The sequence below is a fragment of the Mobula hypostoma genome, chromosome 7 (genome assembly GCF_963921235.1).
Source record: "Mobula hypostoma chromosome 7, sMobHyp1.1, whole genome shotgun sequence".
NCBI classification, from domain to species: Eukaryota; Metazoa; Chordata; class Chondrichthyes; order Myliobatiformes; family Myliobatidae; genus Mobula; species Mobula hypostoma.
Window position 1 is genome coordinate 141981677 of NC_086103.1, and position 15811 is coordinate 141997487.

Below are 15811 nucleotides of genomic sequence, written 5' to 3' on the forward strand. Positions count from 1 at the left end.
CTTCCTCCATTTTATTTATTTGGAGATGCAGTGTGGAAGAGGCTCTTCCAGCCCAACAAACCACCTAATTTAACCCTAGTCTAATCACAGGAGAATTTACAATGACGTATTAACCTACCAAGCAGCAAGTCTTTGGAATGTGGGAGGAAACCAGAACACCTGGGGAAACCTAGTGCTCCAAAAGTGTTCCAAAGTACAAAATCCTTACAGATGGTGTCGGAATTGAACTTCAAACTCCAATGCCCCAAGCTGAAATAGGGTTGTATTAACTTCTACGCTATTGGCTCTTCCAAATTACTTATAAAAATCACAAAGAGCAGGCATCCTGCAGCAGATCCCTGCGATACATTACTCCAGGTAGAATATGCTCTACTACCACCCTCTACCTTCTATGAGCAAGCCACTTATTAATCCATTCTACCAAATTTCCCTGGATCTTATGCCTTCTGACTTGCTGAATGAGCCTACAACAGACAAACTTGTCAAGTGCCTTACTAACATCCATGTACACCACATACACTGCTTTACTTTCATTATCTCCTCGAAAAACTCAGTTAAGCTCATCAGGCATGACCTGCCCATCACAAAGTCATGCTGAAGAGCCCTAATCAGATTATGCTTCTCCAAACTCCTGCCCTCAAAGTCCTTCTCCAAGAGTTTGCTCATGACTGACATAAGTCTCACTGGTCTAAAATTCCCAAGATTGTCCTTTTACCTTTATGAACAATGGAATAACATTTGCCATTATCCAATCCCATGGCCAGGGAAGGTGAAAAGATTATTATCAATGTCCCAGCAGTCACTTCCCATGGTTACCTGGGTATACCCCATTAGAGCCACGGTACCTATCTATCTGAATGTTTTTCAGCAGCTCTTTCTTCATCCTTCTGTTCTTCACATATGTGTAGAATGCCTTGGAGCTTTCCTTGATCTATTTGCCTAGGACTTTTCATGTCCCCTTCTCGCTCTCCTAAATCCATTCTTAAGCTCCTTCCAGACTATCTTCATGACTCTCTGGAGCACTGTCTTGATTCTTACTTCTGAAATCTCAAGTTTGCTTCATTCAACCTCTTGACTAAATGTTCCATCTCTCATGTCAACCGGGTTCGTTTACCCTACAAATGAGCAGAACAAACTAATCCAGAACTCCATGAATTGTCCCTAAACAACCTTCACATTTCTACTGTACATTTCCTGAGAACATCTGTTCCCAATTTACACTCCTAAGTTCTTGCTTCACACCATCATAATTAATCCCCCAATTAAATACTGTTATGCTCTGGGGGGAGCGTGGTCGATAGACCACGCCCGCTTTTCTAATAACCAGAATTGTTTATAGTTCTTGTGTTAAAATGCTTTTGTGGGATTATGGTGGGAAGTTATAGTTCATTTATTGTTACATTTTAGCTAGGGTTATACAATTATTTGCTTACGTACTTGTGGGTCACCCTAACTGTAACCGGGGTGTGTGATGGTCACCTTCCCCGTCGGTATGAGACTGGTTGGATTCACTCTCCAGGTCACAGCACCTGGTCTGTTTTGTATCTATCACAATAAAATGGCTGTTGAGTTCAATGAGCTTCCTCATCTGTCTTTGTAGACCAAATGCTTGCCACCACTGCTCAGTACAAGAGGCTATGGCTTTAAGGTAAGGGGTGGGAAGTTCAAGGGGGATATTAGAGGAAGGTTTTTTACTCAGAGAGTGGTTGGTGCGTGGAATGCACTGCCTGAGTCAGTGGTGGAGGCAGATACACTAGTGCAGTTTAAGAGACTACTAGACAGGTATATGGAGGAATCTAAGGTGGGGGGTTATATGGAGGGAAGGTTTAAGGGTTGGCACAACATTGTGGGCCAAAGGGCCTGTACTGTGCTGTACTATTCTATGTTCTATTGGTTCAAGAGTGCGATGCCAGATCAACCACAAGATTGAAGAGCTGCAACGTCAGATAGAGTGCCTTAAGACCCGGGGAGTAAGACGAGGGACCTAGCAATATGCCTCCCCTGCAACCAAGGGCAGGGCTCATGAAGACGCAACCTGGGGGGAGGACCTGGGTACCGAGCACTGTGCCTTTCCAGAGAGCCCCGATGGAGTGAGCACACCCAGGCTCCCCAACCTGGGGCACAGAGCAAACTGCATCACTCGCCTGTCGCCACCCATTCTGCAGAACCCAAGACACTGTAGCCATGGGAGGATGGACACCATGGCAGATGGTACCAGAACTCAAGGGAGATCAAAAGGCCTCAACAAGTCGCGCCTCAAGGTCTACGATGAAGCTCCCCAGATACAATGGTACCAGCCGCCTGCAGCCATACCTGGCACAGGTCAGACTTGACACATGGCACAACAGGTGGACCCCCATCAAAACAGCGGTACACCTTGCCCTAGCACTGGAGGGAGATGCTCTGCTAATGCTGGCAGAGCAGCGTGACTCTAGGGCACTCGTAATGGCACTGGAGTGGCGTTTTGAGCAGAGGCCGGTGGTGGAAGCAATGAGGGAAGAACTGTGCAGCAGACAGCACCATATGGGAGAAAGCCTGGGGGCCCACCACTGTGCTTGGCATGGCTACCCCGAGTTCCCTCCGCGGCCCAGGAAGAACCTGCCCTCCACACCTTTGTAAGGGTGCTGACGCCGAAGCACCTTCAGCAGTGTGTTCACCTGACATCACCGTCAATGCCGGACGAGGCGCTGGCCAAGGCCGAGGGGGCAGAAGCAATTTTAGACCCTCAAAGTGTTCCAGCATCGCCCCATATGCAGAAGCCCGGGCTTGTGTCACCAAGGGTGAGGAGGAAACTGACAAGGAGGACTCCGTGAGACATGTCCGACCAGTGCCACGCCAATCCCTTTGGCAGCCACGAAACGATCTCTGCTGCCAGTGCGGTGAGGCAGGTGATTTGGCCCGGGACTGCCCCGCACCGGCACCACGCCACAGCTCAGAGCAGCCATCAGGAAATACTGAGCGGGCAGTGCCGCCCAAGTCCTCCAGCAGAATCCCTCTGTTGTTGTCCCTCTGGGTGGGCCATTTGGGTGAAGAGCAAGGATTATATGTGGACTGTGTGGTGGAGGGCATCAGATGCCACGTTTTGGTGGACATGGGGTGAACCACCACCATCATCCGTCCCGGTGTTCTCTCCAACACAGACCAGCCATCCCTGCCTGGGTGGACAATAACGGCGGTCCAGCTGGCTACGGTCACTGGCGACTGTGCGGTGATGCGAGGGAAGAGGAGGCTGCGCAGCACAGTGGGGAGAAACACAGTGGAGCACGAGGTGTGGGTCGCCGACATCAGAGAGTCCTGCATCCTTGGCCTGGACCTGCTGTCCTGCTGGGTGGCCCATGTGGATGTGTCAGGGGCAATACTCTACCTCGGTGCTGAAGCAGTGGCTTTCCAGCGGGGCAGCTCCAGGAAGCGGTCCCAGGGGAGGAGCAGCAACTAGCACCGGTTTCACAGCGGCCCGCGGCAGTGCAGCTCCCCCGGCAGCAGCCCAACGCAACACAGCTAAACCACGGGTAAGCGACGGTGACGGCACTTCAGGTGACAGCCAGTGACGACCTCCCCACCGTGGACCAGCAGCCGTGCAGTGAACAGGTGAGCGATCCCGTGTTGGGCCGGGTCAGGGAATGGCTGACTGTGGGGCAATGGCTGGAGTGGGCCGAGGTCTCTGCCCTGGACCCAGAGACCAAGGCTCTACACTCGCAGTGGGGAACACTGGAGGTGCACAACAGGTTGCTATTTCGGCGGTGGCAGTTGTCTGATGGTGACAGACATCTTTTGCAGCCGGTGGTCCCCCGGGGGCTCCGCGACACAGTGCTGCAGTCAGTGCAAGGGCTGGTGGGGGCCGGCCATCTTGGAGTTGCAAAGACGTTGGGCAGGCTGCGTGAATGCTTCTACTGGCCTGGGTAGAGGCAGGATGTGGAGCTGTTTGTGCACTCTCAGAAGGGGCTGGGCTGCCAGTCTAGGGTGCCAATGCAGCAGCACATGGTGGGGGCCCAGTATGGGTGTACTGCCCCTCCCGGAAGAAGGGACTATCCCCCAGTCTTGGAAGCCACTGGAAGGGGCTGGAAGTGGCTTGACCGCATTTCCGATGTGGTACATCGGGTGCGGTTGCCTGAACGGTGGAAGGCTGCACCGGGACCAGCTGGCACCGTATCAGCCTTTGGCCGCCACTAACCCAGCGAGGCTGAAGGAAGGAAGTGACATTCCCGGTGCCCTGCCCCTTGCCTCACACAAACAAGCAACAGTGTTGACGCCCACCACGACTTCTGGACTTTGCACTGGATTCTGGTGTTGCCGGGGACGGCTGGCCCCTCGGTGTGGGCAGTGTGATGCTCTGGGGGGACGTGGTCGACAGCCCGCCCCTGCATTTCTAATGACCAATACTGTTCATTGTTCTTGTGTTAAAATGCTTTGGTGGGATTAAGGTTGGAAGTTCCAGTTCATTTATTGTTCCATTTTAGCTTGGGTTGTACAGTTATTTGCTTGTGTATTTGTGGGTCACCCTACAAATGTGATGGTCACCTCCTCCATCTGTATGAGACTGGTTGGGTTCACTCTCCGGGTCATGGTGCCTGGTCTGTTTTGTGTTTATCACAATAAAACGGTTGTTGAGTTCAACAAGCTTCCTCATCTTGCCATTATGGACTAAATGCTCGCCACAATACTTTTCCGTACTGTCTGCTCCTATTCTTGTTCATACTATTCTAGAGGTCAGGGAGTTGTGGTCACTAAGCAACTTCTAACTAGGACACTCAGTAGCAATAGCTGACCAGCCACATAAGTCCTCCAGTACATCTCTCCAGCATCACTAAATATTCCCACCACTAGCACCCTCTTACACTGATACTCATTTCCATTAAAGGTCCTGAAACCACAAAGTTTAAAGATGCATCCAATTAACTATATACCATCTGTAAACAGCTTTAAATTTAAAAACAAGCAATATACTTTTAAAAAGCATTTGACTGGGCTTTCATTTATAAATGCAGAAAACTGGCTGATCCAATCACAGCAATATCACTGAAGAAATAACATTTGAATTTAACCATTTATAATTAACTTTAGATTGATCTCAATTAAAAGCTACTATGCAAACCCACCTCCCCCCCCCAACCTATCATATCATGAAGTATTTACCTAATCACAGAATCTGTTCTATTGCAGCCTGGGATTGAGGAGGCTTTCTCTCCTGGCGAACCTAGAATCTGAAGTGTTGTGTTAATGTCAACCTCAGTTGCATGCTTAATAGAGTATTCCATTATCTCTGGAGGAATGAGAGGAGTTTCTCCCTGAGTATCATCAGCCAGGAGGTAGCCTAGCAACAAAGCAGCAACAAGTTTAAAATTCTATGCTATTAATTTTTATATTATATCATCAAGGTTACACTGTACAACAGGAACTAGAATTTGCATAGTATTCAACATATCACTGTCTCCCAATATTTCACAGAAACATTACCAAACAAAATATAACACTGAGTCACATACAGCAAATGATGAAAAGCTTGGTGAACATTGTCTGAAGGATGGAATGCTTTGAGAGAGACAAATGCACAGGAATACTGATATAGAAAGCAGATCCTTCAGACCAAAAAGCACAAAGGTACAGTGAACAAGAGTCCAGGTTTGGAGAAACAGCAAAATATTTTGATTGTGGTGCATGTGGTGATTACAGAAGTATGAAGGGAAGAGGCCAAGGGGAAATTGAATACAAGGCTGAGAATTTCAAGAGTTGAAATGATTCATATTCAGAAGATGGTTATGTGCCACAAAGGAAATGAATAGGATTTGGTGAGTTCAAAAATTTGGATGACTTCAAATTTATCAAGGACAGAAAAAGTTTTGCATTAAAGTAGCACAATGATGCCAGGGACGAAGTAGGGTTACATGAGCTGTTGAAATAGTAGACTTGGTGAAGCATAGATAGTATATGAAATTAAGTCAACTTCCGGGGTAGGTATGAGATACAGGAGAGTAAAATTCAATTTGGTTTCAGAAAGATGTCAGCGAGAAGGAAGTTCGTGACTCGGGAACTAAACTTTTGGAGGGGTCAGAGGCAATGGCACTGATGTTTCCGATATTCAATTACAGGAAATTCTGCTCATTCAGACATGGCCTGAGAACTTAGAGAGACATGGATATTATTTCCTTTATTTTTGCACTAGTTGTTTTTGTAACTTACAGGTTTTTAATGTTTTTGCACTGTTCTGCAGCAGCAAAAAAACCCCACAAATGTCATGTCATGTTAATGATAATAAATCAAATTCTGAACCCAACACTATCTTCAGATAATCTGCCAAGGATAAGTATGCAGTTGGAAAAAAGGGTCCCGAATAGATCTTAAGAGACAAAGGAGGTAACTATATAATGTGCATTGAACCAAATTGATTTCTTTAACTAAATGTTCAGAGTTAAGATTATGTAGTAGGGAATGTTAAGATGTTTTATCCCCCCCAATTTCTAATTTCTCAATGATAAAATTTCCTCCCCTCAGAAATTCATGGAAACACTAAATGCACACTCAGTTTTCATTTTTATGTCTTCTGTTTTCCACACACATTTTTTGAGTTAGTCTCTTGAAATACTCATTGAAAGTAACCTCACATCATTGCATTTATGGTAAATTTTGGCAAACTTCTATACGTTTGCTGTGGAGAGTGTACTGACTGGTTGCATCACGGCCTGGTACAGAAACACCAATGCCCTTGAATGGCAAATCCTACAAAAATTAGTGGATCTGGTTCTGTCCATCATGGGTAAAGCCCTTCCCACTATTGAGCATATCTACATGGAGCGCTGTTGCAGGAAAGCAGCATCCATCATCAAGGACCCCCACTACCCAGTCTATATTCTTCTCTCACTGCTGCCATCAGGAAGGTGGCTGAGGAGCCTCAAAACTCACACCACTAGCTTCAGGAACAGTTACTACCCCTTAACCATGCAGACTTTTGAACCAGAGGAGATAACTTCACTTGCCCCATCACTGAACTGTTCCCACAACTTATGGACTCACTTTCAAGGACTCTTCATCTCAGGTTCTCAGTATTTATTGCTTATGTATTATTATTTTCTTTGTTTTTGTATTTGCAGTTTGTTGTTTTTGCACATTGGTTGTTTGTCCATCCTGCTGGGTGTCGTCTTTCATTGACGCTATTGTGATTCTTGGATTTACTGTGTGTGCCCACGAGGAAATGAATCTCAGGGTTGCGTATGGTGAAAGATATGTACTGTGATAATAAAATTACTTTGAACTTTGGAATCTCTATTAGTCATTCTTTCCTAGCTATGCAGAGGCTGTCTGCTCCAGCAAACATCCAAATTAACTTTTTGACAATTGTGAGAACACATTTGCATCATCACACTTATTCTGAAAGAATCATTGTGAAGAATAGTGAATATGCCAGAACTTTAAAATAGGTTATCGTCTTGTTAACTTCTTTGTTATATACATTCTTTACAAAAATGAAAACACATTTATAAAAACATAATTCTATATATATTGTAGCAAATGTACCTGTGACTAATAGTAGCCAATGAATGTCCTCATACAAATCATCTAGTACTTTATTATCCAATGATGCTGGTCCTGGTGATGACAGGAACTGCTGCTGTTGCCTTTGTAACTGACCATGAAGTCTTGTAACTCTATCTTCTAATAAGCTAAACCAAACATACATAAAAGTAATTAAAGCAAAACCATTTTGGCACTTAATCAGCGAAACCATGCACATTAAAAATCAGTGATCATCTAAGTGACTATGACAACCTGCACAGACTGGAAAGGTATAGGAAACCCAATTAGATTGCATTACCCTGGTACACTCTTAAAAAGTAGCTAACAATAAAGAGAGATTGATAGAAACACTGGAGCAGAGTTCTAGGGAAAATATGCAATGAACTAGAGACTATGGTCAATAAACACATTACAAATTGAATCAGAAACTAATTACATTCCTTTATCCCTGTTAACAACTTCTCTAGATTTTACCTTAGAATCATTAAGTTACGTGTACTCATGAACCCCAATTACAATTAGTTTGAACAAATGAGAATAACCATATACGAATCTCCTTTAGCTTAGTTATTTTATTTAGATTGGTGTTTCCCAACAGAAATTTTCTGACCACCATTGTAGCTTTGCATTAGTTTGGCCAAGTCATTAGGTATATTTAAGGTGGAGACTGATTGGGTATCAAAGGTTATGAGTAGAAGGTAGGAGAATGGGGCTGAGAAGGATGGTAGACGAGCCGTGAAGGGCCCAACGACCCAATTCTACTTCTATGTTTTTTGGTCTTAATGCTGTACACACAAAACAAGAAAATAAGTGTACATTTAATACCTACTCCTATTTGTTCTAAAATTGAGTTTGGAATTGTGGCATGTACTTATCAGACAATATATTTCATTTGAACATTTTAACTTTATGGGGAGGTTGGCCAGTTACAAATTGCAAGCATCATTTTGATAGTCCAACAAAATAGTGCTTAGGTTCATGTAGTTTAGCGATCCATGATGTTATTTTGTTAGCTGGAGCCCTCTGGAGTTAATTTATTACAAAAACATTCCTACATTTTGTATATTGTCTTATATTTTCACATCAAATATCCCAATTCTACCAATTATTCTGAGCTACTATTCATATGCACTTTCCAGCGCAACAAAAAGTTGGACAGGCTAATCTAATGGAATTTCATAAAATATTATTTGATCTTTCATCATGGGAATTCGTACTACAGATCATTTTGTTGTTGCTCTTAATTTGATCAGAATCAAAGTACAACACAGTAGACTGTTTCTTTAATCCAAAACAATCCACTGTCCATCTCTCTTGGCAGAGATTTCACCTCTCCTGCAGACATATACATATTCTCCCCTGAAAAGATGCAATATCAGTTACAAACAAGTCTTCTCTCAACAAAAATTTTAGTTGCTAAACTATGATCACCAAATCCCAAACAGAACTATTTTTAAAAAGCATTAAAAATTTGAAATATCCACAAAAATGGCAATATTTATTTGTTCCAGTAGCATGTCCTTCTCAACTACTTCCTTATTACTGCTAGTTTGCACAATTTTACATCTTCCCAGTTTTCTGCAGTTGCACATCCTCTTAGACCATAAGACACAAAACCAGAATCAGTCCATTTGGCCCATCAAGTCTGCTCTGCCATTTCATCATGCCTGATGTATTATCCCCCCAACCTCATTTTCCTGCCTTGTCCCATTACCTTTGACACTCTGGCTAACCAAGAACCTATCAACCTTCGCTTTGGATATACCCAATGATTTGGTCTCCACAGCTGTCAGTGGCAATGAATTCACAGATTCGCTACCCTCTGGCTAAAGAAATTCCTCCTCATCATCTCTGTTGTTCCTCCTGGAAGTTGACATCACAGATGATCTCACCCGGTTCCTTAATATCACCTCCCTGAACCAGAAGAAACAGCAGTGCCTCTACTTCCTGAGGCAAGCAAGGCTCCCACCGTACAAGAGCACATTGAGAGCATCCTGACAAGTTGCATCTCCATCTGGTATAGGAGCAGTCAAGCATCAGACCTGAAGTCCTGAAAAAGGACTATAAGAACTGCTGAGAGGATCATAGGGGTCTCCCTACCATCCATCAGGGACATTTATCTGGAGCATTGCATGCACAGGGCCAAGTATTATTAAAGATCCCACCCATCCATCCAGTATCCTCTCTACCATCAGGCAGGAGACTCTGATGCATAAAAACAAGAATGGTCAGGATGAGAAACAGTTTCTCCCCCAGGCTATTAGACTTCTGAACTCCCAGCTGCATCATTTGAAGTGACACTGGTTAATCTGTTCCATACCTTACAATATTTAATTTATGCTCTTTAGTTTGTTATTTTTGTGATTCATCTGTAGATTTTATCGTTACCTTCACAAGTTATCATGTGTTATGTACTACTGTGTTTTACACCCTACTTCAAAGAAATGTTGCTCATTTCTATATACATTATATGGTTATATACATGTTATGTAGTTAGATGACAATAAACTTCACATGATTGACTAAATAGATGTCCTTCTATTCTGAGGCTGTGTCCTATAACCATATAACAATTACAGCACGGAAAAAGGCCATCTCGGCCCTTCTAGTCCGTGCCGAACGCTTACTCTCACCTAGTCCCACCGACCTGCACTCAGCCCATAACCCTCCATTCCTTTCCTGTCCACATATCTATCCAATTTAACTTTAAATGACAGCATCGAACCTGCCTCATGCACTTCTGCTGGAAGCTCGTTCCACACAGCTACCACTCTGAGCAAAGAAGTTCCCCCTCATGTTGCCCTTAAACTTTTGCCCCCTAACTCTCAAATCATGTCCTCTTGTTTGAATCTCCCCTACTCTCAATGGAAAAAGCTTATCCACATCAACTCTATCTATCCCCCTCATAATTTTAAATACCTCTATCAAGTCTCTGGCCCTCGACTCACCCACTATAGGAAACATCCTCCCCACATCCACTCTATCTAGGCCTTTCAATACTCAGTAAGGTTTCAATGAGATTCCCCCCTCATTCTTTACTCATCCAGTGAGTAAAGGCCCAGAGCCATCAAATGATCCTCATACGTTAACTCTTACATTCCTGGGATCATTCTTGTGAACCTCTTCTAGACCCTCTCCAATGCCAGCACATCTTTTCTTAGATAGTGGGTCCAAAACTGCTCAAAATACTCCAAGTGCAGACAGACCAATACCTTATAAAGCCTTAGCATTACATCCTTGCTTTTAAAATTCTAGTCCTCGTGAAATAAATGCAAACATTGCACTTGCTGTCCTTACTATCAATTCAACCTGCAAGTTAACCTTCAGGAAACCTTGCACCAGTGCTCCCCTTTGCACTTCTGATTTTTGAAATTTTCTCCCCATTTAGAAAATAATCTATGCCTTTATCCCTTCTACCAAAGTGCATGACCATACATTTCCCTACACTATATTTCATCTGCCACTTCTTTGCCCAGTCTCCCAAACCAAGTCCTTCTGCAAACTCCGTTTCCTCAACACTAACTGTCCCTCCACCTCGCTTCAGACCTTTTTCAAACTTGACCTCAAAGCCATCAATTCCACCATCCAAACTACTGACATATAATGCGAAAAGCAGTCCCAACACTGACTCCTGCAAAAAGCCACTAGTCACCAGCAGCTATGTATAAAAGAGCCCCTTTATTCTCACTTTTTGCCTCCTGCCAGTCAGCCAATCTTCCATCCATACTGGTATCTTTCTTGTAACACCACAGACTCTTATCTTGTTATGCAGCCTCACGTGCGGCACTAATGTGAAACTCCTTCTGAAAATGCAAGTATACAACATCCGCTGACTGTCCTTTGTCTTTCCCGCTTGTTATTTCCTCAAAGAATTTCAACAGATTTGTCAGGCAAGATTTTCCCTTAAGGAAACCACGCCCACCTTGGCCTATTTTATCATGTACCTCCAAGAACCCTGAAACCTCATCCTTAATAATAGACTTCAACATCTTCCCAACCAGTGAAGTTAGACTAACTAGTCGATTATGTCCTTTCTTCCATCTCTCTCCTTTCTTAAAGAATGGAGTGACATTTGCAATTTTCCAGTTTTCTGGAGCCATTCCAGAATCTATTCACTCTTGAAAGATCATTACTTATGCCTCCAAATCTCTTCAGCTACCAGAATCCTGGGGTATAGTCCATCTAGCCTAGGTAACTTATCTACCTTTGGACCCTGCAGCTTCCCCAAGTACCTTCTCCTTAGTAATAGCAACTACACCCCTATCCTGACAATCTAAAATTTCTGGCATGCTGCTAGTGTCTTCCACAGTGAAGACTGATGCAAAATACTTAAGTTTGAACATCATTTATTTCTTTGTCCTATGAATTAGCCTGTGATTTTTAAAAATCAAAATAAATTTTATTAAAATAATTCTTTCTATTACAGGAATAAACTTTTCAATGCTTTTTTATTCTTACATAATTAGTCAATGCTTTAAGTAGCATTCTATTACATTCCTTAAAATTAGTATGACGGTTGTTGCAATTTGTGGCCCCCGGATGATACACTGCTACAATAATTGAGAGGCTTCCTCACCCAACTGGCCCCTCCCTGACCAGAAGCAGAAGAACCCTGCACTGTGATCCTCCTCTACCAAGCTACTGCATTGGCTGCACCAAGCTCAAGTGCATCCCTCAGCATGTATTCCTGCAGCCTGGAATGTGCCAGCTGGCAGCATTCCTCTAGTCTAGGGATATCTTGATGTACTGGCAGAGCAACAAGTTTTGGGCAGACCAAAGGGCATCTTTCACCAAGCTGATGATCTGCCAGCCGCACTTGATATCCGTCCATATGTACGTCCCTGGGAACAGCCTGTGAAATATTGGGACTAATCTCCTTATGTTCTGCATCTGAATTGGTATGGTCCCCAACACTTCAAGCAAAGTATCCCCTGCATCCAAAGACAGAGCTTTGTCTAGCAAACTAGAAAGGAAGTGTGCTTGTCAACATAACAATAACAGCAAAACAAAAACATACAAAACCTACAGAACACAGGCCTTTCGGCCCACAATGCTGTGCTGAACACGTACTTTAGAAATTACCTAGGGTTATCCATGTCTATTTTTCTAAGCTCCATGTGCCTATCCAGGAGTCTCTTAAAAGACCTAAAGCGCTTCCACCGCTGTTGTCGGCAGCCCATTCCACGCACCCACCACTCTCTGCGTAAAAAACTTACCCCGACATCTCCTCTGTACCTACTTCCAAGCACCTTATAACTGTGCCCTCTCATGTTAGCCATTTCAGCCCTGGGCAAAAACCTCTGACTATCCACACGATCAATGCTTCTCATCATCTTATACACCTCTATCAGGTCACCTCTCATCCTCTGTCGCTCCGAGGAGAAAAGGCCAAGTTCACTCAATCTTCAGGTAGAAAAAGAAGGTAAATCGATGAATATTATCATTTGGGGAAGCTTCTAAAGAGACAAAGTTCTCTGTTGATTTTACTTCTAATGCCCACATTTGAATTTCATCTTGCAAATTGCAGTAATTTATACAACGTTCCACATTCCCTATCTCTTGGATCAATATTCACATCAAAGACTTTCATCAGAAGTGGGTAAGAGAGAAAAACAAGTTAGTTTTAAAATTGCAAGCATTATGGGGGTTGGGGTGCTGGATAGGCAATTTCTCTGAGAGGATGAGATCAGGAATAAATTGTAGAGGTCATTCGGTCAATGGATTATGGGAAGAGAAATTTTAAAAAAGGAACAAAAGTTGAAAAGTGCAATGCTGGAGGACATGCCCACCATGTCAGGTTGTGTTAATGGATAAAGAAAAACTGAACAAGTGGAAACTGTCAGTCTGATACAGACAGGGTGAATTAGGTGCCTGAAGTTGTGGAATTCACTATTCAACTGAAAAGGCTGGAACATTCTCATATAAAAATTGAGATGCCTTTCCTCAAATTTAATTTTATAACTGTGCAGGTAGCCACACAGGTACATTAAGAGTGATGCTGCAATACATCCTAGGTCTCGTTGGGACACATCATCACTGGAGTAACCTGGGGTCATCAAGGTTTCTCAAGTCTTTCAACATCAGACACTCTCACCCATGCAACATAGTCAGGGCAGATTAGGTCCTGGCTTGTATCCCAGCAGCATTGGTCGAGGGGTCACATCTCTTCATCCATAAATAGTTTGAAAAATTAAACAAGCAGACAACAGGGAATTCCATGGGAAGTGAGAAGAGACAAAAAGATAGGTGATACATCTTCCAAGTTAACACCGATTTTCTCCTTACTAGCTCTGATTTGGACCTTTGTTCTAGAACATTAATACTGTTTCTTTTTCCAGTAATGGAGACTTACTAATTATTTCTAACATTTTCTGCTAGAGATGGGAAACCAGAGGGAGGAAAATGAGAGTGAAGGGCAGGCTGTGAGGACAACGAAAGGGCGAGATGGGATAAAGGGAATAGAAGGCAGTGGTTTTTAGAAGTTAGAGAAATCAATGTGAATACCATCAGGTTGGAACCTACCAAAATGCAATATGAGGTGCTGCTGCTCCAATCTGTGTCTGACTTCAACATGGAGCAGAGGAGGCCATGGACAGACACGCCAGAATGGGAGCAGGAAATGGAATTAAAACGGCTCACCAGCAAGAGAGCTTGGCTGTTGCAGCAGACAGGAGCAAATGTGCTTGACAAAGCAGGCACTAGAGGAGGCTGCACTTTGAGCAACGGATACAATAAATAATCCTGGTAGGTTCACACGTGAAGTGTTGCCTCACCTAGAGGGACTATTTTAAGCTGCATACTGTTAAGGAAGATCAGCATTTAAACTCACTCTAAGTTTATATTGCGGTTTCAATATTCTGATATTCAGGAAATAATTTTTGCTTAAAATTCAGTACAATACCAAACTTACTAGCCTTTATCTCCCTCAGTTTTTTGATCCATTGTTATAAAAGTACTGCAGTATGTTCTACCCTATAGTAATCACCTTGAAGTATCAGTATATCTTGAATTTTAATATTTTACCATAAGGTTCATCAGGCGCAGGCGCCTTCCTCAGTACTCTGCCCACTAAATCCTTTACAGGTTGTTCTTGTTTTTAAATTAGAATCCAATGAAATGTAGTCATTAAGCACACAGAAAAAGGACATCCTTACACCGATAGCCCAAATATTCACCCACTATTCACTTCCCTGAATCTAAAGTTTTCTATTCCATTTTGTATCTTCCTGCAGACTTAATTTCACTAAGTTAGGCACTCACTACAAATCCTTGGCATTTTTACCCTTTCTTATATTCATCCCACATTTAAACACACTAGTTGTATTCTTAAATTTAAAACTACATATTCCCTTAGCTCTTATACTGCTGCTCAGTCCCTACTAGGATTCCCGACTTCACTACACTGTAAAATTATTGCATATAACTGCTCTGAAATCCTCCATTTCCATCTTCAGGTTCTCCATCTAATAATGCATGTCAATCATTCTCAGTTCTTTCTTCAACTCCATAAAAGCTGATCATTTTGTCTTAGTTCATTTTAAACATAACCATATGGAAGAAGTTCCACCAAACTTTGTGGCATTTGCCAGGAGAATAATACCTAATAATTCATGCTAAAGCCATATTAAGTAATATGTGTGGAGTTAAAATGAGAACTAGCTTGGAAAAACAACATAAATGAGCATATTCTTTACTTCACTTTAATCGTTAAAATATAAACAGCAGCAGGGTATTTGGCAGCATTATATAGTTAATTTAAAACTTTTGGATGGTGTATGCTATCAATTGCATTTTACTTTTGAGAGAAAATTTCGCACCCACCTGATAAGCAGAGGAATACAGTGGTCTGCTGCTATTCTTCCCAGCATGCCTATACCAGCTAACTGATCTGAAAACATATCGCGATCATCTTCCTGTACTTCACTAATTTCTTCTTCTTCACGTGTTGCTACACCATTGGTAGTCTGTATAAAAATAGAAACTATATTTGAAATTAAATATAAACATGTACAAGGTGTGAGTTGTTTATGTTAATACGTGCAATTAAAATGTCAAGTGCAAATTTTATTCTACAACTTCATTAGTTACTTTCGCCTCTTCATCCTTATTTCCTGAATCAGACATCTCACAGACAATCAATTACTAAATTTTCAGAAATGCTTAGATCTCTTTTCAAGCGGTTACTTAAAGACACACCAAAACGACTAAAATGATAAAGTGCAAGATCATAACAGGAGTTGATACTGCATGAAGTACTCAAATAATGAAGTTCCAATGTTCAAAAGAGTACCTTCGATCCTTT

The 15811-nt window shown here is 42.7% G+C and overlaps 1 protein-coding gene across 1 annotated transcript in view; it reads right to left on the bottom strand.

Annotated features, from left to right (window-relative positions):
* Positions 1-15811, bottom strand: part of xpo4 (exportin 4) — a 111112-nt gene that overhangs the window by 22422 nt on the left and 72879 nt on the right. The window contains exons 11-13 of the mRNA XM_063054179.1: positions 15331-15473; positions 7510-7655; positions 5134-5311 (exon numbers count right to left, since the gene is read on the bottom strand). Of these exons, the coding sequence (XP_062910249.1) occupies positions 5134-5311; positions 7510-7655; positions 15331-15473 (467 nt within the window). The remainder of the gene's footprint in view (positions 1-5133; positions 5312-7509; positions 7656-15330; positions 15474-15811) is intronic.